This window comes from Rana temporaria, chromosome 1 (genome assembly GCF_905171775.1).
Source record: "Rana temporaria chromosome 1, aRanTem1.1, whole genome shotgun sequence".
NCBI classification, from domain to species: Eukaryota; Metazoa; Chordata; class Amphibia; order Anura; family Ranidae; genus Rana; species Rana temporaria.
The window spans coordinates 459872944-459898036 of NC_053489.1; the positions used below are offsets into that span (position 1 = coordinate 459872944).

The 25093-nt window shown below is 44.3% G+C and overlaps 1 protein-coding gene across 1 annotated transcript in view; it reads right to left on the reverse strand.

The window, feature by feature from the left end:
* Window positions 1–2380: 2380 nt before the first annotated feature.
* Window positions 2381–25093, reverse strand: part of LOC120916966 (hematopoietic prostaglandin D synthase-like) — a 56061-nt gene continuing 33348 nt past the window's right edge. Inside the window, exons 3-6 of the mRNA XM_040327909.1 lie at window positions 21612–21704; window positions 16734–16834; window positions 9193–9285; window positions 2381–2623 (exon numbers count right to left, since the gene is read on the reverse strand). Of these exons, the coding sequence (XP_040183843.1) occupies window positions 2459–2623; window positions 9193–9285; window positions 16734–16834; window positions 21612–21704 (452 nt within the window). The 3' untranslated portion in view covers window positions 2381–2458. The remainder of the gene's footprint in view (window positions 2624–9192; window positions 9286–16733; window positions 16835–21611; window positions 21705–25093) is intronic.

The following is a 25093-nucleotide window of genomic DNA, read 5'->3' on the forward strand; positions in this document are numbered from 1 at the left end:
TACCAAACTTTTAATCATTTGACGGTGGCAGAATGGCTCCCCTGTGCAAATCGCCATAGCGGGCACCCGCGGTCGCTCCTGACAGAGCCAGAACGAGGATCTGTGTGTGTAAACACACAAATTCACATTCTGGCAGGGGAGAGGAGACAGATCGTGTGTTCCTAATATATAGGAACACTGATTGGTCTCCTCCCCCAGGCAGTCCCATCCCCCTACAGTAAGAACACGCTGAGGGAACACATTTAACCCCTTGATCGCCCCTGGTGTTAACCCTTTTCCCTGCCAGTGACATTTATACAGTAATCAGTGGCTATTTTTTAGCTCTGATCGCTGTATAAATCGCTGTATAAATGTCAGTAGTCACAAAAAAGTGTCAAAAGTGTTTGATCTGTCTGCTGCAATGTCGCAGTCCTGATAAAAATCGCAGATCGCTGCCATTACTAGTAAAACATTTTTTTTAAAAATGCCATAAATCTATCCCCTATTTTATAGACGCTATAACTTTTGCACAAACCAATCAATATACGTATATTGTGATTTTTTTTTTTTACCAAGAATATATAGAAGGATATATATATCGGCCTAAACTAAGGAAGAAATTCGTTTTTTGTTTTTTAAATTTGGGGATATTTATTATAGCAAAAAGTAAAAAATATTGTGTATTTTTTTTCAAAATTGTCGCTCTTTTTTTGTTTATAGCGCAAGTGATCAAATACCCCCAAAAGAAAGCTCTATTTGTGGGGAACAAAGGATGTCAGTTTTGTTTGGGTACAGCATCGCACGACCACACAATTGTCAGGTAAAGCGACACAGTGCCGTATCACAAAAAATGACCAGTTCAAGGAACATGGCCGAAAAAGGAAATCAAACTCTGCCATCAACATCTTTGAGCTGAGAGCAATTATTTATCCCTTCAACTATCAGTAGGGAATGAGGAGCCTGGCTGACTTAAAATAAGCAAACCAGATTATCTTGTGGCCAGGAACTCATTGTCCATTGGTTTCTATGGTCCAAATCCTATCCGTGGACAACTGGCAGGCAGATTATCTCAACCACCACCACTTGGACCAAAGGGAATGGTCTCTGATCAATCTAAACTGCTCTGATCCTTCCTAGCGTCCCTAGGGAAAGAAAAGGAAAATTGCACATTTTCTATCACTATTACATTTGTTTTTGTATGAAAGCACAGGACACCATTTATGTTTTCATTGACATTATGGGGTTGATTTACTAAAACTTGAGAGTCCAAAATTTGGTGCAACTGTACATGGTGCTGAATCAGCATCTAACTTCAGCTTGATCAATAAGCCTGGATAAAAAAAAAGTGGAAGCTGATTGGTTTCTGTGCAGAGCTGCACCAGATTTTGCACACTCCAGTTTTAGTAAATCAAACCTATCTTATTAATATCACTTTAAATATGTGTGAGATATACAATACACTGTTCCATATAAGTTACTATAGACCTCATTTACCTTATAATGCATCTAATGTGCCTCACCACAACACTCAAATGTAAATTGGCCCAAATGATTTTTTATTTTAATTCAAAGCAATGTAAATACTTATAGGTAGATTCACAAAGAGTTAGGCCGGCTTATCAGTAGATAAGCCGACCTAACTCTGAATCTACACCGGCGTTTGTTTAAGTGTATTCTCTAACAGAGATACACTTAAACATATCTAAGATAGGACGGCTTGCGCCGTCCTATCTTAGATTGCAATGTTTTGGCTGACCGCTAGGTGGCGCTTCCATTGAGGCCGGCGTAGATTGTGTAAATGAGCTTTTACGACGATTCCCGAACGTACGAGAGCCCGCCGCAGTCGATTAACGTCGTTTCTGTAAGGCCTTAGGCGGCCTAAAATTATTCCACCTATGAGGTGGAATAACAATGTTAAAGTATGGCCGCCGTTCCCGCCGCGAGGTTCGAATTTTTTACGTCGTTTGCGTAAGTCGTCCGCGAATCGGGAGTTACGTCGTTTACGTCCGCGTCAAAATCAATAGGCCCGTACGGCCTACTTAGCCGCAATGCGCACTGGGAAAATGTAGTCGCCCGGCGCATGCGCAGTGTCAAAAAACGTCAAAAAAATTGAGGTCAAGCATTATTTCCATACAACACGCCCCCTCCAAGAAATTTGAATTAGGCGCCCTTACGCCCGCTCGTTTTAGGCTACGCCGCCGTAGATTAGCAGGTAAGTAGATTGTGAATCACTACTAGCCTAACTAATTTACGGCGGTGTAGCCTAAACAGGCTAGGCTAAGCCGCCCTAAAGTTAGGCCAATGTGTGTGAATCTACCTATTAGAGACCTTTCTGTCAATGCAAAATCAATACCACATTTAGACACTAATCCACAGTACATTCAGAACACTTTTACACAAATTGGACACCGAAGTTGCAAGTTTTATTTAGACCAAGCAGAATCTTTTAATTCTTAATAATCGCAACATGACAGACAATTTAGAATTGTGACTCTGGTCGTTTCTTTATCCACACCGCAATCTCTGGGATTTCTTGTACTCTCTTTCTTAGAGCCAGTAAATGAGGATAGGCTTTTGAAAAACCAGGTTGCTGGTAATCAAACATGTCCACACAGTTATCCCAGAAAAAGTCAGCCCATGTTACCTGTAGGTAGTAAAAAGTATTTTGATTTAGTCAAATTTACTCTAATACATAAAGGATAAGAACATGGGGAAAAAATGCATAGGGTAGTGTCAGATTGGAGTTAGTTTATTGCCACTAGTACAATCTCAGACTTGTGCCATCACAAGTTCATCTAAAGAGTGTACTTCTGTTAAAGCAAATTGCTGGAGATGCTTCCATGTCTTTCCTTTTTATTGTTTTCTGTTGTGTGCTAAAGGAAACAAGTCACTTGTATTCCTTTGAAGAGAAGTATGGTTTTAAAAAAAAAAGAAACCTACTTATCTAGGTTGATGCAGCATCGATTCGATACTGCTTCACCACTTCTAAGACTACGAATTGAGCAATCAAAGACTGCTGATCGCTCAGTTCTCAGTTTTCACTGTCAGTCACCAGCTTTCTGATCTGCCTCAGTGTCATCTTAAGAGCATTATAGGCCCCCGGGCAATACAGTGCACTGGGGCCCTGTCTACACAATCACGCACGATAATTTACTGACAAAAATCATAAAATTTACTGGCAGAACCACATCTTTTACTGCCAGTGCAAAAAAAGTACCTAAAATTACAGTTTTCAGTGCCGAACAATGCAAATGTCAGTATTTAAACTATAAACATATCCAGTAGCTTGTGCTATTAGCAATGTGTTTAAGTTAAACAAAAGTAAAAAATAAAAATGTCTTTATTGACATGAAGGTCAGGTTACTATAACCCAGCCAGCACAGAGTTTCCTCTTACATCAGAGTCTGCAGGATTCCCCCTTACAGTGAAAGAGAACTCTTATGTAAAGGGGAACGCTGCAGATCATGATCTAAGGAGGGAACTCTGATGTGGAGGGGGGCTCTGGTGACCAGAGACCACCTTATATCAGAGTCCACTGCTTTCTCTTTCCCACTTACATCAGGGTCCGCAGACTGAGTTCCCCCTTGCATTGTAAGGGGGAATCCTGCAGACTCTGATGTAAAGGGGAACTCTGATGTGGGGGGCACTCTGGTGACCTGAGACCACCTTCCGTAGAGTAAATACACTAAGGTAAGGGGGGTCACTAATATAGGAGGGGGAACCTTTATATCAGTGCCCCCTTACATTTTTGCATTCACTCCCCCCTTACATCAGCAACCCCCTGCACTCGTGGAGGATCGGATCTTCTCTGTGATTTCCGCAAACTGGGCATGGGCAGTTCTAACCCGTCACTCTCCACAATTTTTTACTGGAGTTGCTGAGCAGCCGGCGGGGCCCCCCAGGCAAGCGGGGCCCCCGGGCAACTGCCCAGCGTGCCCAATGGAAAAGATGGCCCTGATCTGCCTTCCAGCATTCACTGGAGCTCTGGCTTGTGCAGGAGGCAGGAGCGTCTGGCGCCTGGCTGGATCTGGACTGTAAAGTTGTGATTTTTTCCAAGCCTGAACCGGTTGAGTGACGTCAGCCAAGAGCAGGCTTTAGCCCACTGTCAGCTGAAAATGCAGTTTTTGGCCGCAAGGTTTTTCCAGCAGCACTCTGGCTAGGTCTGTTAATCCTTACTGTTGTTGGGCCTGTTGGCACAGTTCTGTTTGCCTATTTGTTGCCCTCCCTTCTTATTCATTTCTTGAGGACATCTCAGGGTCTATGAACAAGCCTGTGTCCTGTACTGTACGATTAAGTGGAATTTTTACTTGCTAGCAATATATATATATCGTGGGGTACAGTACAGGACACAGGTCACTCACCCTTTCATTCCTTAGTTACCCTGCATTGCTTGCTACAAAACTAAGGACTCAAGGAGTAGGGAAGGGGTTATAAGGGAGGCGTCTAAGGTGTGTATCCTCAAATGCTTGCCAGTGTCTAGGGATGAGCTTCGTATTCGGGTCGAACATCGAATGTTCGATCGTTCGTCGAATTACGAACGTTTTGGGCCGTTCACGCCAAATTCGTGTGGCGTTTCACGGCCCATAATTCACTGCGGCATCGCAGTGCATTGCTGGCTGATGATTGGCCAAGCATGCACTATGACACGCATGCTTGGCCAATCACAGCTTGCAAAAAACAGAGAACCGGAATTGGCCAAAGCCAGGGTGGCTTTGGCCAATTATGGCTCAGGGGGTTTAGTACACGCCCCACACTATAAAAGGCCGCCTGCAGGTCAGCATTGTGTAGTGTATTGCGGTGGTTAAGAGAGAGAAGACAAAGAGAGAGAGTGTCATTTTTTGTAGGTAGATAGTGCAGGCAGGCAGGCTAGTCAGTTAAAGTTAGTGTGTAGAGGATATATATGCATCCCAGGTGTTGTATATATATTTATACACTGTATAGTTTAGCTAGATCCGCTCATCTCATCCTAATTTACTGGCAGGCAGGTGATTGTGCTAGCTGCAGTATTCTCACGTGGTGTACTGCCTGTGTCCTCTGCAGTGTGCACCTAAAGCTATGTGGTGTGTACTGCCTGTGTCTTCTGCAGTGTGCAAATAAAGCTACGTGGTGTGTGTACTGCCTGTGTCCTCTGCAGTGTGCATCTAAAGCTACGTGGTGTGTGTACTGCCTGTGTCCTCTGCAGTGTGCACCTAAAGCTACGTGGTGTGTACTGCCTGTGTCCTCTGCAGTGTGCACCTAAAGCTACGTGGTGTGTGTACTGCCTGTGTCCTCTGCAGTGTGCACCTAAAGCTACGTGGTGTGTGTACTGTCCGTGTCCTCTGCAGTGTGCACCTAAAGCTACGTGGTGTGTATATTCTGTGTCCTCTGCACATTGTGCACCTAAAGCTATGTAATGTGTGTACTGTCCATGTCCTCTGCACATTGTGCACCTAACGTAAAGCTGGTGTTTCTCATGTTTATTCCTAGAGTCAGGGATCTTCTCATATTAATACTACAGGCAGAGGATATTGCTGCAAGTACTTTCACGCGGTGTACTGTCTGTGTCCTCTGCAGTGTGCACCTAAAGCTACGTGGTGTGTGTACTGTCCATGTCCTCTGCAGTGTGCACCTAAAGCTACGTGGTGTGTGTACTTTCCGTGTCCTCTGCACATTGTGCACCTAAGGCTGCATTCACACCTAGACGTATTTTGCCGCGACAAATTGCGGCGTTTTGTCCCGCGATTTGCCGCGACAAAACGCGGTAAAATACGCTGCGGTAACATACACAGGAGGGGTGACAACATTGTCAGCTATGGCCGAAAGCCGCCTGAAAAAAAGGTCCGGGACTTGTTTTCAGGCGGCAGGCGTACGGCGTTCGGCGTGGAGATGTGAACCATCTCCATAGCCGACAATGTAAACTCACCCCTCCAGCGTATCAGGGGCTGCTGCGGCGTCGCGCTACAGGCGTATATACGCCTAGGTGTGAATGGGCACTAAAGCTATGTGGTGTGTGTACTGTCCGTGTCCTCTGCACATTGTGCACCTAACGTAAAGCTGGTGTTTCTCATATTTATTTCTAGAGTCAGGGATCTGCTCATATTAATACTACAGACAGGATATTGCTGCAAGTACTTTCACGTGGTGTACTCTCTGTGAGCTCTGCAGTATGCACCTAAAGATATGTGGTGTGTGTACTGTCTGTGTCTGTGCTATTTTTCTCAATGATTTTCATCCATATTGCAGGGACCAGACATTACATTAAAGCCGCAAGCAGTTTTAAATTACTTTTTTCTTATAGTAATCTCATTTTGTGCAGGGACAGTTCTAAACATGTGCCACTTCACAGGCATACTATAGACACCCAACAGGTACGATATTTAAAGGAATTTTTCATTTTTTTTTCACTTTAAGCATCATTAAAATCGCTGCTCCAGAAAAAACAACCGTTTTTTTTTTCCATTGATACATGTTCCCTGGGGCAAGACCCGGGTTCTCAAAGACATTTTCCAACAATAACTTGCATATTAGGCTTTAAAATAAGCACTTTTGAATTTGAACGTTTGAGTCCCATAGACGTCAATGGGGTTCTAAATGTTCGCGTGAACGGTCGGTCCGTTCGAAGGTTCTGGTGCGAACCAAACGGGGGGGGGTGTTCGACTCATCCCTACCAGTGTCTAGTCACCTGAAGGTAAGTTCAAATTCCTCTTCCATTCACATTTCCTACTACTGTCACATACTAGAGCCAGTTGAGGAAAAACATTGTGCTCTGAAACTGCTGATACTGCCAATCAACATTAAAGGCTGACATTTTTGTTCAAGGGCACAGCAAACCTTTCTAGGTGTCTTCCAGGGCACATAGTAAAAAACAGACTTTTAGGACAGATTTTGCAGACACCCTGTAGCACCTGCAACTCAGCAGTGCTTTCATACTTCAAGAAACCTAAAACATTTTATTTAACCACTTCAGCCCCGGAGCAATTGGCTGCCAAATGACCGGGCCACTTTTTGCGATTCGGCACTCCTTCCCTTTAACTGACAATTGCACGGTCATGCTCCAAAACAAGATTGACGTCCTGATTCAAAAGCCACGTCTCCTCCTCAGACTGTTCCGTGATAGGCGGAACACTAATTTTCCCAGTGGGGCCTCTTTTCAGTGTTCCGCCTATCACGGACGTCCTCTCGTCCGAGGATGAGAAGGCATCCGTGATAGGCAAAACACTAAACAGAGGCCCTGCTGGGAAAATGAGTGTTCCGCCTATCACGGAACAGTCTGAGGAGGAGGCGCGGCTTTTAAATCATGGATGTCCGCAGCCTGAAACATGGATGTCCGCAGCCTGAAACATGGATGTCCGCAGCCTGACGGAGACAGATCCGGCGTATAAGACGACCCCCGACTTTGGATGCATTTTTTTGCATCCAAAAGGTCGTCTTATACGCCGGCAAATGTGGTATATAACCTCAGCGGTTTTAATTTTTTGCGCTATAAACAAAAATATAGCGACAATTTTGGAAAAAAAGCAATATTTTTTACGTTTTTGCTATAATATCCCCCAAAAAACATATAAAAAAAAGATTTTTTTTCCTCAGTTTGGGCCGATACGTATTCTTCTACATATTTTTGTTAAAAAAAAAAAAATAATCACAATAAGCGTTTATTGATTGGTTTGCACAAAAGTTATAGCGTCTACAAAATAAGGGATAGTTTTATGGCATTTTTATTAGTATTTTGTTTTTTACTAGTAATAGCAGCGATCAGCAATATTTATCGTGAGTGCGACATTATGTCGGACACTTTTGACGCTATTCTGGGACCATTTATACAGCGATCAGTGCTATAAAATTGCACTGATTACTGTATAAATGTGACTGGCAGTGAAGGGGTTAACCACTAGGGGCTAGGAAGGGGTAAAATGTGTCCTAGGGAGTGATTTTAACTGTTATGGGGCATGGCTACGAGTGACATATCACTGATTTCTGCTCCTGATGTTAGGGAGCAGACAATCGGTGCTGTGTCACTAGGCAGAACAGGGAGATGCCTTGTTTACACTGGCCTCCCCCATTCTGCAGCTCTGTGACCCAATCTCGGGACACCGGCAGACATAGAGTTTGCGGGTCCCATGGGCGCGGTCACAGAGCTTGCACTAGGGGCGGGCCCGCGCAATGGGAAATTCAAAGTGACGTAAATATATGTCACTTTGCCCACCCGTGCCATTCTGGTGACGTATATCTGCGTGAGCTGGTCTTTAAACGGTTAAAGAGAAACTTCAGACTCCTCGCAAAAAATTGAAAGGCAGCAACTACAAATATTGTAGCTGCTGACTTTTAATATAAGGACATCTATCTGTCCAGGGGTCCAGTGCTGTCCTCACCCAAGCCTGTTCTACACTAGGCTTCGGGTCCCTAGCACCAGCATCTTGAGTAAGCCAGCCGTGCTGTGCTTTGTGAATGGTCCCACAGTCTTCTGGGACCTGTAATGTGTCAGAAGGCTGCAGGCAAATAGAGGGGGGAGGGTGAATGCTCTCACAGATTGCCTAGGTGATTTGGCCAGAAGTAGGAGCAGGTACCTGCTCCCCTCCTCCAAAAGAAAAATTTGTGCCAAACTCTAAGGCCACGTACACACGATCAGTCCATCCGATGAGAACAGTCTGAAGGACCGTTCTCATCGGTTAACCGATGAAGCTGACTGATAGTCTGATGTGCCTACACACCATTGGTTAAAAAAACGATCGTGTCAGAACGCGGTGACGTAAAACACAACGACGTGCTGAAAAAAATGAAGTTCAATGCTTCCAAGCATGCGTCGACTTGATTCTGAGCATGCATGGATTTTTAACCAATGCTTTTGCATACTAACCATCGGTTTTAACCTATCGGTTATCAGTCCATCGGTCAAATTTTAACGCAAGTTCTAAATTTTTGGACCGAAGGTTAACTGACCGATGGGGCCCACACACGATCGGTTTGGACCGATGAAAAGGTCCTTCAGTCCGTTTTCATCGGTTTTGACCAATCGTGTGTACGCGGCCTAAAGAGGAGGTGGAGAGGAGGCAAACACAAACCCCTTTAGGTGAAGTTACACTTTACCAAACCCTTTGCATGTGCGCATCTCATTTATAAAGTTGTTTCTGTGGCTTTTTAAGACATGGTAAACTTTTTATAGCTTTATTTTCACATGAAACGAAGATTGTACTGCCTTTGCCATGCAACTATCCATTTTGAGAAAAGAATACTTACGTAGTCTCCAGCAAACCATTTCTTGTCACCCAAAGCTTTCTCCAAGCTAGACAGGACTGGATGACAATTCTTTTCCATGTACTCATTTACTTTCTAGGATACAAAATGGTGTTATGTGAGTAAAGTTTTTTTTGCTTCTTTCAATTGCAACATTTTAAAATGTTCCTTTACCTACAATTGAAGAAATCCTCAAACAGTGTATTTTGGGATTGTTAAGAGTACAGCCAACAACCCCTTTTCTCCCTGGTGATATAGGGCTCCATGAATCAGCTTGGTCTGTGACTTGACCAGGAACTGGTTGATTCTGTACCTGGGTTCAAGCACTAAGTGTTATAGGGGTTGTAAAGGTAAAAAAAAAAAAAAAAATTCCCTAAATAGATTCCTTTACCTTAGTGCAGTCCTCCTTCACTTACCTCATCCTTCGATTTTGCTTTTAAATGTCCTTATTTCTTCTGAGAAATCCTCACTTCCTGTTCTTCTGTCTGTAACTCCACACAGTAATGCAAGGCTTTCTCCCTGGTGTGGAGAAAGCCTCTTGAGGGGGCGAGCAGGAGTGTCAGGATGCCCACTAACACACAGGTTCCTTCTCTATCTGCAAAGTAGATAGCGTCCTGACTTGCCTGCTCGCCCCCTCAAAAGGCTTTCTCCACACCAGGGAGAAAGCCTCGCATTTCGGTGTGGAGTTACAGAAGAACAGGAAGTGAGGATTTCTCAGAAGAAATAAGGACATTTAAAAGCAAAATGGAAGGATGAGGTAAGTGAAGGAGGACTGCACTAAGGTAAAGGAAGCTATTTAAGGAAAAAATGTTTTACATTTACAACCCCTTTAAGTTCGCTGGCTGTTTCTGACTAATGTTCCAGATCAGCAAGTCAGAAACTCAAAGCAATGGATCTGCATGATAGTTTGGGGAACTAGCATTTTCAGAAGACATTGCCAAAAGCACCATCCATACTTTCTCAGGTCTTCTAAAAAGTACAGTAGTTGTGGGAAGTTTTTGTAGACATTTATTGCTGGGGAACGCAAAAAGCTATTTTTGTTCCAGGTCTGTAACGCGGATATATTGAAGCCACTGCATCAGATTGACAGCGACATAACCAGCATTTACAGAAGTATAATAGGTCAGCTAACTTTTCTCTTATGACAGGTTTCCGCTATGAGAAATGTTGGTTTAGTTAAAGTATGCACTTTCCCTTTTTTTTGTTGCTTGTTCATAATTACATATCTTCCAAGCGCTAAGATTGGAAAGATGGAAAACTATTACAGAAACCAAGTTAATCTGATATTGGGGCTTAAAGCAGAACAATAATAATAAACTAGTCTGCCGTCTGCGCCACGGACCACTCAACACTTCTAGGTGTATGTGAAGGTGCATCTGCTATCAGTAAGATGTATAAGAACACCCCAGAGTAAACAAATATTTAGACAGCACTTAGCAGAACTATGTTCTGCTAAGTGCACAAAAGTGGATTTTGCTACATTCACTGACAGTTTTGGAATGGATATCAACAGTCCATTTCAATTTGAAGATAGAACAATTGAGTTATTCGCATTGGGGAGTTTTAAACAAATTTTAAAAGATTTGGGCAAAATGGGTTTGGGTACCAAATTGGGGAAAATACACTACAAGCTTGGGAATTTGAAAGCAAATGGACCAATGACATTGGATAGATCAGAACGTGTTATGTTTTAAATATGTAAAGTTAGGTTTAGTTTGGCATTTTTGTTTTGTGAATGTGTTTTTTTTCTGTATTTTGGTGGGGGTTTTTTTTTCTATGTTGTATGTATTTGTCAAAAAAACAAAAACTTTTTCAATAAATAAAATAACTAATATTAATATATAAATATTAAGGGAAAATACACCCTTGATCGTGTGGATCATGATTCAAGTGGTTGTGAACCAGGGATATGCAATTAGCGGACCTCCAGCTGTTGCCAAACTACAAGTCCCATCATGCCTCTGCTTGATGCTGTCAGAGTCTCGCTATGCCTCATGGGACTTGTAGTTTGGCAACAGCTGGAGGTCCGCTAATTGCAAATCCCTGTTGTAAACCCTCTCTGCCAAGTTGCACCTACAGGTAAGCCTAGATTAAGGTTTACCTGTAGGTGTTGGCAATATCTCCTAAACCTACATGGTTTAGGAGATATTTGCCAAAAAGAATACACTGCTGTCTACAGGGCATGCGCACCGTAGACAACGGTTTTCTCAATGGGCTCCCACGCGCATGCGCGGAGTGACATAATCGCCGCTCCGGCCAATCACAGCGCCGGAGTGGCGATACCCGGAAGTAACCTTCCGGATATGAGGACGGCTTCGGAGCCTTCGATCTAAGGTAAGTAATGCATAATGAGCTAGTATGCTAGTCATACTAGCTCATTATGCTTTAAAATGACAAAATGGTAACATACATTTCAGCTTTTTTGCACTGCTACATTTCCATTATTTTAGTTTTTATAATGTTATTGAGTTTTGCAAGTTATACAAAAAAAGTTTAGTGTTTAAAGCGGTTGTAAAGGTAAAACATTTTTTCCCTAAATAGCTTCCTTTACCTTAGTGCAGTCCTCCTTCACTTACCTCATCCTTCGATTTTGCTTTTAAATGTCCTTTTCTCTTATCGTCCATGGACGGACACAGCTCCTTAAATCTTGACAAGTGGGTTATGTTCCCTGTTTACAGGAGAGGACTAGGCAGAAACATGTTAAATAGTTAAATACATGTTACATTAACAGAGTTGAACAGCCCCGCCCAGGGGGCGGTCCCTCCAGACATAACCCTCCTCACTGCAGCATGCAGCCTCAGTTTCGTTCTGCCTAGCAAAGGAGAAGGACGTATGACTCCCTTTGGGCCCAGCGCCCTGAGGAGAAATTTTGTTTTATTCCATTTTTTGGGAGGTTTTTCAATTACATTGAAAACTCCCATTGGCGCCCATTTTGTCGTAGCCGCGCTATGGCGCAGCTTACATTGTGCCGGCCATTTTCCTGTGGCCGCGTTCTGAACGCTCGGCGGCCATCCTGGAGTAGTCCTGACCCCTAGTGCTGTATACAACTCAGAGTGAGCATTTTGCACCAGACAGTGGAGGAGCACCCACTCTCTCCTGAGGTTATTAGCCTAGCGGACCAGCTGGTCCAGGGCCTCATATAGGTCTGTGATGCTTCATTGAATGCTGCGCCCTTGTTATCCAGGGTGTCTGTTTCAGAATGGTTTTATGCACACGGTGGTGTAGTGCTTAACTCCATTACTTGGCAGCAAAAGAGTCATTGGTTCGAATCCGCACACTGACGCCAATCTGCCTGGAGCTTGCATTGTCGCTCCCTGTGTCTGCGTGGGTTTCCTCCGGGTACTCCGGTTTCCTCCAAAGACATGTGTGCATACACCTACATAATATACATACACACTATGTGTGTGTATTATTTAGGGGCAACCCTCCCAGGCCGTCAAAGGCCCAGCTGGGGGACTAATCTGTCCCTGGGTGCATAAGCCGATCACGCCGGCACCCAAATCCTGCCAATGTATATAGCCTTCCCTCCCTGTCTCTAGGTGGGAGGGGCGGCTTGCAGGTTCACAATTCAGTGAAACCTCCCTGCTCTCCGACTAGTGGGTCTGCGAGGTGGTCTCTTCGGAGTACTAGATAGGGTTTCCTCCTATCCACAGAACAAAGTTCTGTCCTTGTGTCTTCCTCTCCCGGCCCGTCGGTCTGCCTTGGGCAGTGTGGGATTTGCTAAGCTGCGAGGTAATTTTACCTTTCCTGCAGGACGAGAGTTTTGGGGTTTTCTATGGGCCTCAGGCCCTAAATACCTTTGTGAACGTCGGGTAGTTCCGCATGGAATCCATTTGTTCGGTGGTAGCTGCGCTTTATCCGGGGGATGTCCTGACGTCCTTGGACATCAGGGACGCATACATGCATGTCCCGTTTTGCACATGTCACAGTGTTTTTTTCTGTGCTTCGTGATGAGAGAAGGGTCTCTGTCAGCCTGTGGCCCTCCCTTTTGATCTGGCGTCAGCACCATGGGTTTTCAGCTAGGAGCTCGCACTTATTTGAATTTTGTTGGGACAGCGAGGCTTTGCCTCATTGGCTACTTGGACGACTTTCTTCTGAGAGCAGCTTCTGTCTCCGACCTAGTGGATGGGTTATTTCTATTCAGACCCTCCGAAGATTCGGGTGGATGTTAAACGTTTAGGCCAGAAAGTGTAGCTCAGTGGCAGCAAGCCTGCCCTCCATGTGTGCGACCCAGGGTTCAAATCATGGGCATGCTAGGTTCCGACTCGGCGTTGGAGTATCTAGTGTTGATCCAGACTCCTCAGTGGCAAAGGTCCTTCCCCTGGAGAAATTGCAGACTCTTCAGTCTGCGGTGAAGGTATTGGCATCACGCAATCGGTCTTCTCTCCGGGCGCCTGCTGGTTCGGGGTCTGTGGGTAGCCTCCTTCAAGGTGGTACTGTATGCCCAGTTCCACACCCTGGTTTTCCAGGGGAACTACTGTCCAGGTGGTAAAAATCTCTTGTCTCTGAAATCATTAGATTCCTGTGCGCCACCTAGTCAGAGTCTCTCTGAGTTGGTGACAGAGATTCCCGACTCTTCGGTCCGGGAAGTTGTTCCTTCCTTCCAGTGGTCGGTGTTTACGACGGATGCCAGCTCACGGGTTGTGAACCTGGAGGTTCACAAAACTGGGGGGTCCAGTCGGCCCTGAGTCGCTGGACTTGCGTGGACCTATGACCACACCTCCTTGAATGTGTCTGGTCTCGGTAGCTACCCAGGGTCGGGCCTGGCTAGTGCCTGGTGGGAGACCACCTGGGAATACCAGGTGCTGTCTACTGTTCATTGTCCTACTATTTTAGGCGATCAGGCTATGCTTCTCCTTGTGGTCGACCGATCTGGTTTCAGCCGGACAACGCCACGGCCGTGGCTTCAGTCTACCATCAGGTATGCCGGCAGGCGGACTACTGGAGTCGCCAGATGCTGGACCAGGGCGACTGGTCTTTGTGCTTGGGGTGTTTCGGCTCCCTTGCAGGAGGTGAGCCTCACATGGCATGGATCTCCTGGCAGCTTGTCTCCGCCGCAAGGGTGTCAAAGTTAGTGGCCAGGTCTAGTGATCTTGTACAGACGCGTCAGTCGCGCCGGTGGCCCTGTGTTGTCTGTATCGGTGATTTTTTTTTGCCATTCCTCCATGGTAGTTGCTTCCTCGGCCGCTCCACAGAGTGGATGCTGAGGAGATCCCGATGATTCTAATCGCTCCAGATTGACCTCGGCGTCCTTGGTATGCTGATATCGGGCGCCTGGTAGCGGAGGCACCCTGGCGATTGCCAGGGCAGGAGGTTCCTGTCTCAAGGTCCCATACTTCTTCCTGTTGTACAGTCACTGACTTGCTCAACATGGTTATTGGAAGCCAGACTTTAGGTGACCAGGGTCTGTCTGACTCGGTCATCTCAACAGGGCACCGTAGTCTTCTTCCGGAGGATCTACCGTCGCACCTCTCTTGGTGCGAAGGGATGGAGTGACGTCCACGGGCGTACTCTCGGTGTCCAGGGTCCTGCTGTTTTTAAAGCTTGGATTGGATCTAAAAATTGCTTAAAGCACCAATTGGGGGCAGATTTCAGCCTTGGCTGTGTTCTTTTAGTGGCCTTTTTGCGGCCCGTTGGTGGGCCCTGGTGGGTCCCCTTTTTTTGTGTGCAAGGGGTTTGCCATATACTTTCCCCTCTTGGCCCATCTCTTCCCCCATGAGTTTTGACTCTGGTGCTCTCGGTTCTTCAGGAACCTTCATTTTGGAAACATCAGAGAGATTTTCTCTTGACACTATCTCAGAAGGTGGTCCCTTTACCTCTGTTAGAGGGGTTTCTGAGTTGGCGGTCTTGTCTTGCAAGCCGCCATGCTTGATCCCCCATAAGGATTAGGTGATGGTGCGCCCGCGACCTTCCCTTCTTCCGAAGGAGGTTTCGGCCTTTCATACTTTAGGCGTGGTACGCGCTTTGCGGGTATACCAGCCTACTACAGCTCCATTTCGGAGCTTCTGACTCTTTTGTGTCGGTGTCTGGTCCACAAAAGGGCCTCGCGGTCTCATCGACCACCATTTCTCGGTGGATCAGGCAGGCCGTCATACAGGCCTATGCTCCTAAGGGGCGGGCCCCCCTTTCCGGTCACGGCACTTTCGACCAGGGCAATTGGTGCTTCCTGGGTTTTTTTTTTTTTCCCGACATCATGCGTCGGTCTCACAGGTGTGCGAGGCAGCGATTTGCTCGTCTATTCACGCTTTTTCCAGAATTTACATGGTTGCTGTGAGTGCATCTTATGATGTTTTTTTCAGCCGCTAGTTTTTGCCGGCGGCTGTTTAAAGTTGCACCTCCTCCGTTGAGGAGCTCTGCTTGTTTTGGGGTGAAGTTAAAAATAGTTTTTACTGATATATTTCCCACCCCTCGTTTTTTGACACTGCTTGGGGACGTCCCACTTGTCAAGATTTAAGGAGCTGTGTCCGTCCATGGACGATAAGAGAAAATAGGATTTTTTGTACTCACCGTAAAATCCTTTTCTCTGAAGTCCATGGACGGACACAGCTCCCACCCCTCCTTTTTAGGTTTGTACTGCTTGTTACGAACTGAGGCTGCATGCTGCAGTGAGGAGGGTTATGTCTGGAGGGACCGCCCCCTGGGCGGGGCTGTTCAACTCTGTTAATGTAACATGTATTTAACTATTTAACATGTTTCTGCCTAGTCCTCTCCTGTAAACAGGGAACATAACCCACTTGTCAAGATTTAAGGAGCTGTGTCCGTCCATGGACTTCAGAGAAAAGGATTTTACGGTGAGTACAAAAAATCCTATTATTTCTTCTGAGAAATCCTCACTTCCTGTTCTTCTGTCTGTAACTAAACACAGTAATGCAAGGCTTTCTCCCTGGTGTGGAGAAAGCCTCTTGAGGGGGGAGGCGGCGAGCAGGCAAGTCGGGACACTCTCTACTTTGCAGATATAGAAAGGAGCTGTGTGTTAGTGGGCATCCTGACACTCCTGCTCGCCCCCACCCCCCTCAAGAGGCTTTCTCCACACCAGGAAGAAAGCCTCGCATTACGGTGTGGAGTTACAGACAGAAGAACAGGAAGTGAGGATTTCTCAGAAGAAATAAGGACATTTAAAAGCAAAATGGAAGGATGAGGTAAGTGAAGGAGGACTGCACTAAGGTAAAGGAAGCTATTTGGGGATTTTATTTTTACCTTTACAACCCCTTTAAGGCCTCATTTACACATACAACATGAATGAGGCATTTGCTTACACACCTGGAGCTACTACCGACAGCCTATATTAGTAAATTGGGACACAGTGGCTGTATGGACACACCCACACACGTGCATGCAAAAAGAATTCAGAAGCCAGGTGCTGAAACACACTTCCTAGTGGAACAAACAAAAGGGTCTATAAAGCTCAAGAGGGTAGAATTGTGCACCTGGCTTCAGTTCCTGTCATTATGCAGTCCCTATTCCTAAGAAATATAGTAAAAAATAATAATAATTTTGGTCTGTAGTTTTAAACTTTTCCAAAGAACATAGAGTAAATACCATACCTGTTTTTCACCTTCCCAAGGAAATAATGTCACCAAGTCATCCAAATTAGCAATTATGATATCAATGTTAAGGTCATCCATCGCTGATTTTCCTGTGAGACCTGTAAAATAGAAACAAGAAACCTTATTTGTAAAATTCATGAACTACAAATCACCATAGACCATGAACCATATATCCCCTATATATAAGGGATGACAGCGCTTTCCAAACAGATAAACATTTAAACTATCATCTCTATTCTATTCTTATGTATCTAGGGGATATATGGTTCAAAGCCAGTTATTCTGCCTAGTGTTCAGAAGTTAAGACCTGGTTCCCTGTTGGGACCTATAGTTCCATAATTCCACGTACACACGATCTGAAATTTCTGTGGACTTTTTTCTGAATTGTGTCTTAAACTTGTGTTGCATACACACGGTCACAAATGTTGTCTGAAATTCCGAACGTCAAGAACGCGGTGACTTACAACACGTACGACGAGCCGAGAAAAATGAAGTTCAAAAGGATGTGCGGTTCTTCTGTTTGGTTCCGAGCATGCATGTTTTTTTGGTGTGTCGGAATTGCATACAGACCTTTTCTTGTCGGAAAAATTGCGAACCAGCTCTCAAATTTTTACTGTCGGAAATTCCTACCACGGTCGGAATTTCCAACCAAAAGCTCACATCGGATTTTCCCATCGTGTGTACACGGCATAAGCCTTTTTTTGTTTTTCTCTAACTTTTGTCAGTTTTTTTTCCTGCGGAGATCTTCAATTAACAGCCAGGGTGGATAATCTAGATCAGTGGTGCCCAACCTTTTGAAGGCCGAGAGCCACTTAAGCGACTTGGTAACCAGTCTCGGGCCACAATGAGCGGAGTGAGCAGATGACAGGTCTGTGTCCAGTCTGCATATGCAAAGCAGACACAGACACAGCCCAATCTACTCTATGGCCCCTCCGATCCAATCAGATAGAAGGGGGCAGATCCACTTGTTTTTTTTTAGCAGATTGGATTGGAGGTAGGCGGGTGTAAACGGACAAAAGTCTATTTAGATCTGCAGCTCCATAGAGGTGAATGGAGGGTCCGATTGGGTCAGACCGATCATGTAAAAGGAGCTTAAGGCTGCTTTTACACTGATGGTCTTGTGGCGAAGTGTATGGTTTTCCCGCCGGTTAACTGCACTTTGTCATAGACATCTAATATATTCTGCAGGCGTGGTGCACTTTCTGAAAAGCTGCTTGCTTCCTCTACTGCTGGCTTCATTTACAACACTGATGCTCTTGGATGGCAGGTCGACAATCTGGGCTTGCAAACCAGCCATCCCAGGGCAGGAGGTCGCGGGCCACATCAGAGGGCTTCGCGGGCCACATGTGGCCCCCGGGCCACTGGTTGGGCACCCCTGATCTAGATCCAGTAGTCACCCCAGTCAGGCCAACAAGCGCAAGCAGACCTTTTGATAAGCACTGGGTTGGCTGCGAGAGCCCCATCCGGGACCAGGGCAGCCAGCAAGTTAAACACCTCGAGGTGATATATATGACCAGAAGGTGGAGTCTGTGTCATAGTGTTACCCTGTTCCACCACCCCCACTTTGGTGGAGAGGAGGATCTGTCATGGGAGCCTTACCCGCAGACTCTACTGTAAGTAGATGTTCCCCTTCCCACCCTGGATGCAGTGTGATATTTGTCATGTCAAATATCAAATGTACTGTTTATGCCTGAAAACCAAGTAGTGTATGACCAGCATTACTCCTGAGCCAGTAAAATCTCCAAAGACCATTCCTAACCAGACAGCGGTAAGCCGGGGACTTTTACATTGTGCAATTTTGAGCTGGCATGGCTTTAAGTGCCTTTTGTGTAAGTGAACCGCTTTATTATAATAAAATCGTTTTTTTACAGAGAGCACTATGTTATCTAGACCATCTTAAATATTGATTGGACCCTGGGCAAACATTTTCTTGGGCCCTCCCGAATCGACTTATCAACTATTTGTGGACAGTGTGGGCTCAAAGGGCTGCTGCTTTGGGCCCCACAACAATGACTGGGCCCGGGGCAGATGCTCCTTTTGCCCTGTGTTAAAGATGGACCTGTATGTTGTATTACAACTTTACTGATGATTGTGCTGTACTAAATGTATTCTATATGAGTAAAATCTCCAAAGCCTGGAAGTCAAAGCTGCTGACCTACAATTAAAGGATAAGTTCACTTTTCAGGAAAAAAAAAAAAAATCATCGCTAATTTTTTTGCTGATAAAAAAATTAGTATTTATTATTATAATTTTTTTGGGAGCCTGTAAAACATTGTACCAGCGATCAGCCGATCTCTGATGCAATGCAGGTCTCCTCCAAATCTGTCAAAGTATCTGTGTGCCCGTACGTCCCATAAGGGCAAGCTGACAGCGGTAAAGTAGTTGTAGTTCATTCACACACACAGAGCTGTGTGAATTAATGATGCGGCCAAGCTGATTTTAAAAAGTGACAGCTAGTACAGGGAACTTCTCTCCCTACTGCTGTCACAGGGAGGGTATCACACAGTGGCTGTAGCATTGAGAACACGTTACATGTTCCAACCTAAAAACAGGTGGAACGTGTAACATGTTCCCAAAGATGAACTTATACTTTAAGACAATGGGTTTACTGTGTGTTACTTTTATGATTTATCTACTACTCCAAGAAGCACGAGTAGTATATTTAATTAGTGGACCCTACCAAATGGGATGACAGGGTCTCTGTAATGCTGTAATGTATCACTTGCAATTACGGTACGTGGGCAGAGAACTCTCACTGTCAGCACATAGAACAACATAAACTTAAAAAGAGCTTTTCCACTTTATGGTTCCTGTCCACATAAACTATTGAAAACAGTTGTGGAATGACAGTCAAGTACACGGGCGTGTCAGATGAGTGCCCTAGCTTTGTTTGCACACAGACACAATTGCGGCTTGTCCCTCTGACTTGTTTCCGGAGCTGACACATACCACCTGTCTATACAGGAAAACATACACTCTGTAGGTTGCAAGGAACCTAACAAGTATAGCAAGCTTAGCTAAACTGCAGGTGAAATCTGAAAAATGCAAAACATAGACAAAGGCAGAAAGGGAAAAAGGAGATTGGGAGCTAACAACATAAAGCAATGTGCAGAATTTAGGAAATGGGTTAGCTCTTTATAAAAAAAATGAAGTCTATAATGCCTCATATAATACAGCACAGTAATATACAGTATAATATAAATGTTTTTATTGTCGGGTATATATCACTGCACTCTATGAGGCATTATAGACTGTATGAGGCATTTATTTGATACTTTTTGGTGTTAAGTGCAGCAGCGATTTTGGCTGTTGGTGTTTTACATATTTTATACTTATTTAGTTTGTTTTGTTTAGTTCAATATATATATATATATATATATATATATATATATATATATATATATATAAAATCAATATATACACACACACAGTACATGTGTACTGTGTGTATGTATATATATATATATATATATATATATATATATATATATATATATATATATACATACATATCCTTTAGTTTGTTTAGTTTAGTTCATTAGTAGGAGATTGATATATATATACCCGGCGTTGCCCGGTCTTCCTATCTTAACCTTTTGGGGAGGAAAATCATAGTAATATAAATATACCCATCTTTTATATAAGGGTGTAGGTAAGGGTTAATTTAACTGTCATATATTTTTATTTGGCATATAAGTAATATGTGTACCAGGTATTATTGAAATATCTCCAGGCGTACAGAAGTTATGTGGGAACATACATTTCCCATTGATTTGCATGGGACTTTAAACAAAAACCCGACCCTCACAAATGGGGGTAGTTAAGGGATAAATTAACTATCCTCTAGTTTAAGTGGACATATAAGTAACATGTGACCAAGTGTTATCGAAATATCTACAGCCGTTTGGAAGTTATGAAGTAACATGTATTTCCCATAGAGTTGAATGGGACTTTAAAGGAAAACCCCGACCATGGCAAATGGGGGTGGGTAAGGGTTAAACCACCTATCCTATGTTTGTTGCTGACATATAAGTAACGTGTGCCAAGTTTCATGTTAATATCTTTAGCTGTTTGGACGTGATGCTGGAACATACATACATACACACACACACACACACACACACACACACACACACACACACACACACACACACGTTGAGTTTTATATATATATATATATATATATATATATATATATATATATATATATATATATATCAATGTATATATAAAATCAATATACACACACACATATATATATATATATATATATATATATCTCAATCCCCTACTAATGAACTAAACGAAACAAACTAAATGATAAGTATAAAAATATGTAAAACACCAACAGCCAAAATCGCTGCTATATATAATCAATATATACACACACACACATATATATATATATATATATATATATATCTCCATCTAGCGCAGAGTGGGTATTTATTTTTCTGGGTCAGCTCTTTACATAATGTGGAAAACCTCTTTAAATATGTCACATCCTTGACCTTGAAATTATTAATCTGCTTCAAACATCCTAGTTCTTACACATCCTCCCCCCACCATTAGGGAGACATTTTCTCTACTTGTCTGCTTTAATGCTTAAACAAAGTTGTTACAGAAATCTCTGCGCTGCACTTGTCACTTTTCCATTTCTTCACACAGTGCCACTAGTGATTTAAGTGATGTATCACATCTCTCCATTATTTGAAAGCTACTTTTAAACTGCAGCAAGATTTAAGATGATAGTAAGGTCTCGTGTTTTTTTTTTTTTTGCTATTTTCCATGAAGGTAAAAACCTTTACCTTTTAAAAATTAAGCATTTAACTATGGCAATTTGCAACAGTATGTTGCTATAATAAATGACCTTACCTGCTTGTTTGGCCAAGTATCTGCTAATAGCAAGGCTCTGATTATAGACGACTCCATCAATCTCTAGAACTGGGAGCTTTCCAAATGGGTAAGCTGCAAAAAAAAAACAAAAAAAACTGTGAAGAAATCATAATATAAAATCCATTGGAAGTCATTGCACACTGTCCAGTGAGTATCTTCCCAGGTGAACTTCCCCAACATTTTGATGGATCATAGCGCATATTTATCCAGGGTTGACTTGAGGTGATTGTAGCTGTATTAGTGTGCTCTTGCAACAGCAAAGCTGAGAACTGTTTGTGACTTTTCATTTGCATTTACAGTTACATTTTGTAGACAAGCTTTTGGGGTATTAATTTATTGGCTCTAAAAAGGCTTACCTTTAAATTATTTTCGAAATGTGCACTGTTTAGGAGATTATATACCTGTGAAGCCCCTAGTGACGTCACCGACGCATGCGCTCTGAAGGAATGGCATGGGTATGCCTTCCTTTGTAGCGTATGAGCCCTATGCCATGAATAGAGACACCTGCGTGCATGCATGCATGGGAGTGACATCTTTGCGGATCGTCCAAAGGACCGTAGCCTGCGAACCCCAAAGGAAGAAGGGGGGTGAAGATGGAAGCTGCTGGAGGGCTTTATTTTAACCCCTTCCTAACCAGCCACCGCAGTTATAACTGCAGCAGGTTGGCACTGCTGCGCGAGCTGACGTGGCTATATGTCGGCTCTTTAAGATGCTGTAGCAGGCGCGCCCGCAGCGTGTACCCGGAGCCGATGCGGGATGAAATACTGGTTTTGTCAGGGGAGAGGAGAGAGATCGTGTGCTCCTACCGAGTAGGAACAACGATCTCTCTCCTCCTCTAGTCAGCCACATTCCCCCCACAGTGGGAACACATTTAACTCTTTGATCGCCCCCTAGACTTAACCCCTTCCCTACCAGTGACATTTATACAGTAATCAGTTGCTATTTATAGCACCGATCGCTGTATAAATGTCACTGGTCCCAAAAAAGTGTCCGATTTGTCCGCCGCAATGCCTCAGTCCTGATAAAAATGGCAGATCACCGCCATTACTAGAAATAAAATAATAATAAAAATGCCATAAATCTATCCCCTATTTTATAGACACGACAATTTTGCACAAACCAATCAATATACACTTATTGCGATTTTTTTAACCAAACATATGTAGAATACATATCGGAGAGAAGATCACCGCTCAAGGTAGGTCTATTGTAGGGTCGTTTCACAAATATAGGACTCCAAGGGTGCAGGCAATGCACTAAGGCAAATATTGGTATAAAGATGAGGGATGGACAGCCGCACTCCAAACCAAACCGACGTTTCGCACTGGCTTCAGTGCTTATTCATGGCCATGAATAAGCACTGAAGCCAGTGCGAAACGTCGGTATTCTCCTGTTCCTATTGCTGTGATCTGCTGTGTTCTTGCTGTTGATTTGAATAAAGACAACCCGTTTGGTTTGGAGTGCAGCTGTCCATCCCTCATCTTTATACCAATAGAATACATATCGGTATAAACTGATGAAGAAATTTGTTTGTTTAAAAAAAAAATGGATATTTATTATTATACACATGTAGCGCTCACCCCCGCAGGAGCTGCTGGTTAGAATAGGGATGGCATGTTACCTCTGTGAGCATCTAGGGGTAATGATGGTGATGAGAGCAATGATGGAATGTCCAAGCAGCAGGTGTCTTTTTGGTAGCTTTATTTCACCCAACACGGCAAAACAGTAAACTTGAGGTAGATAGGAGAAGATGGGTAAAAAAGGAGAATTGCAGATTCAGGCTTGAACAATAAAGAAGCAATCCTGCTTCTAACGGTACTTTTACTTTCGTCGCCCCTCAGCCGAGGGGGTATAGTGTACCTGGACAGGCCTCTCACACCGACCTGGCAGCCAGGGTATCACTCGGAGCACTGGGAAGAAGAACAAGTCTCTGCCACAGACCTGGTGCAAATGAACATCAGGAAAGAACCTCTGCCACAGGCCCTTCCCCCGAACGTAGGATTATGAAGTAGATCTTCCTCAGTGAAATTAGTGCCTGAATCTCCCTCAGGTAGTTTTCCCTCAACTGGTCACCGACTGACAGGTTGCCAACAGACAAACTCCCAATGTATGGTCACCTTGATCCCTGGGGGATTGTCCAGGCCCTGTTGGATCGCCTGCCTCCGGGCTCTCCTCAGACTGACTCCCCACCAAACAGCACAACTCGCTTTGGATCCTCTCTCAAAGTTGGGGAATCCAGTAGATCACTGGGGTCCTGCCATAGCTTCAGTTGCTCCGGGCCAACATGGTCCCAGAACTAAGAACAGCGCGTAGCATGTGTGCCCCGGCCTGGTAGGCCATATCGCCGGGGCCCGTGATGTGCGCACACCCTGAAGGTGGGTGCCGCACCCGGAACAAACACCAGAAGACAAACACCAAGAAGTACCCTCCCCCAGCATGCCCCGCGAGGGAAAACCCCTCCTGATTGGCTGCTGGCAAGAGGCACTCCTGACTGAACTCCACTGCTGCCACCTGTCGCCCCAAGGTGGAAAAGCACCGCTGGAACACAGAATGAACTGACAGTAAAGCCCAGCCTGAGTAGAGGCCTAATTTACAAGAATTAGCTGGATGAGAGTTAAAGTGTAAGTAAACCCCTCTATCGTTTTCAGCCAAGGAAGCTGCCATCTTTGCCTTTGTTTAATCTACAACTGCCATGATGTTGCACATGTGATCAGTTATGACACCAGCCATTGGATGGTTTGACAGTTTGGTTGAGAGCACAACCAATGGGAGTGTTACATTTCCAGCACGTGCTGGAAATGAAACTGTTTTATGGATGGGTTTACTTCTGCTTTAACTAACTCTCTCATCCCCCTCTAAATGTAAAATAGCACCTGGACTGAAGGTACACAGGCGCTACACAAAATATTGTGTTTTTTTCAAAATTGTTGCTCTTTTTTTGTTTATAGCGCAAAAAATAAAAACTCCATAGATGATCAAATACCACCAAAAGAAAGCTCTATTTGTGGGGACATAAGAACGACTGCACAATTGTCAGTTAAAGCAAGGCAGTGCTGTATCACAAAAAATGGCCTGGTCGGGAAGGGGGCAAATCCTTCCGGGGCTGAAGTGGTTAAGGTAAGTTTCACATGGGCCTTGGACTCCGGCTCTGTGACTGGCCAGAGTTGCGTGACGTCACACCTGTGCATGCACGCGGGAGCCGCTGGTCACAGCACGGGCCCTTTAGAAAGGGCACGGTCGTGCCCTTTCTTCAGTGCCCATGCGCCGATGACGGCGGCATAAGCCTATAGGGTAAATATATCCTAAACCCGTGCAGTTTTAGGAGATAATTCCAGTACCTACAGGTAAGCCTTATTATAGGCTTACATTTACAGTAGTAAAAGTGGTGTAACCAGGTTTACAACCACTTTAAAGGCCAAGTTCAACTTTTTGGGTAGAATTTCACTTTTCATAATAAATAG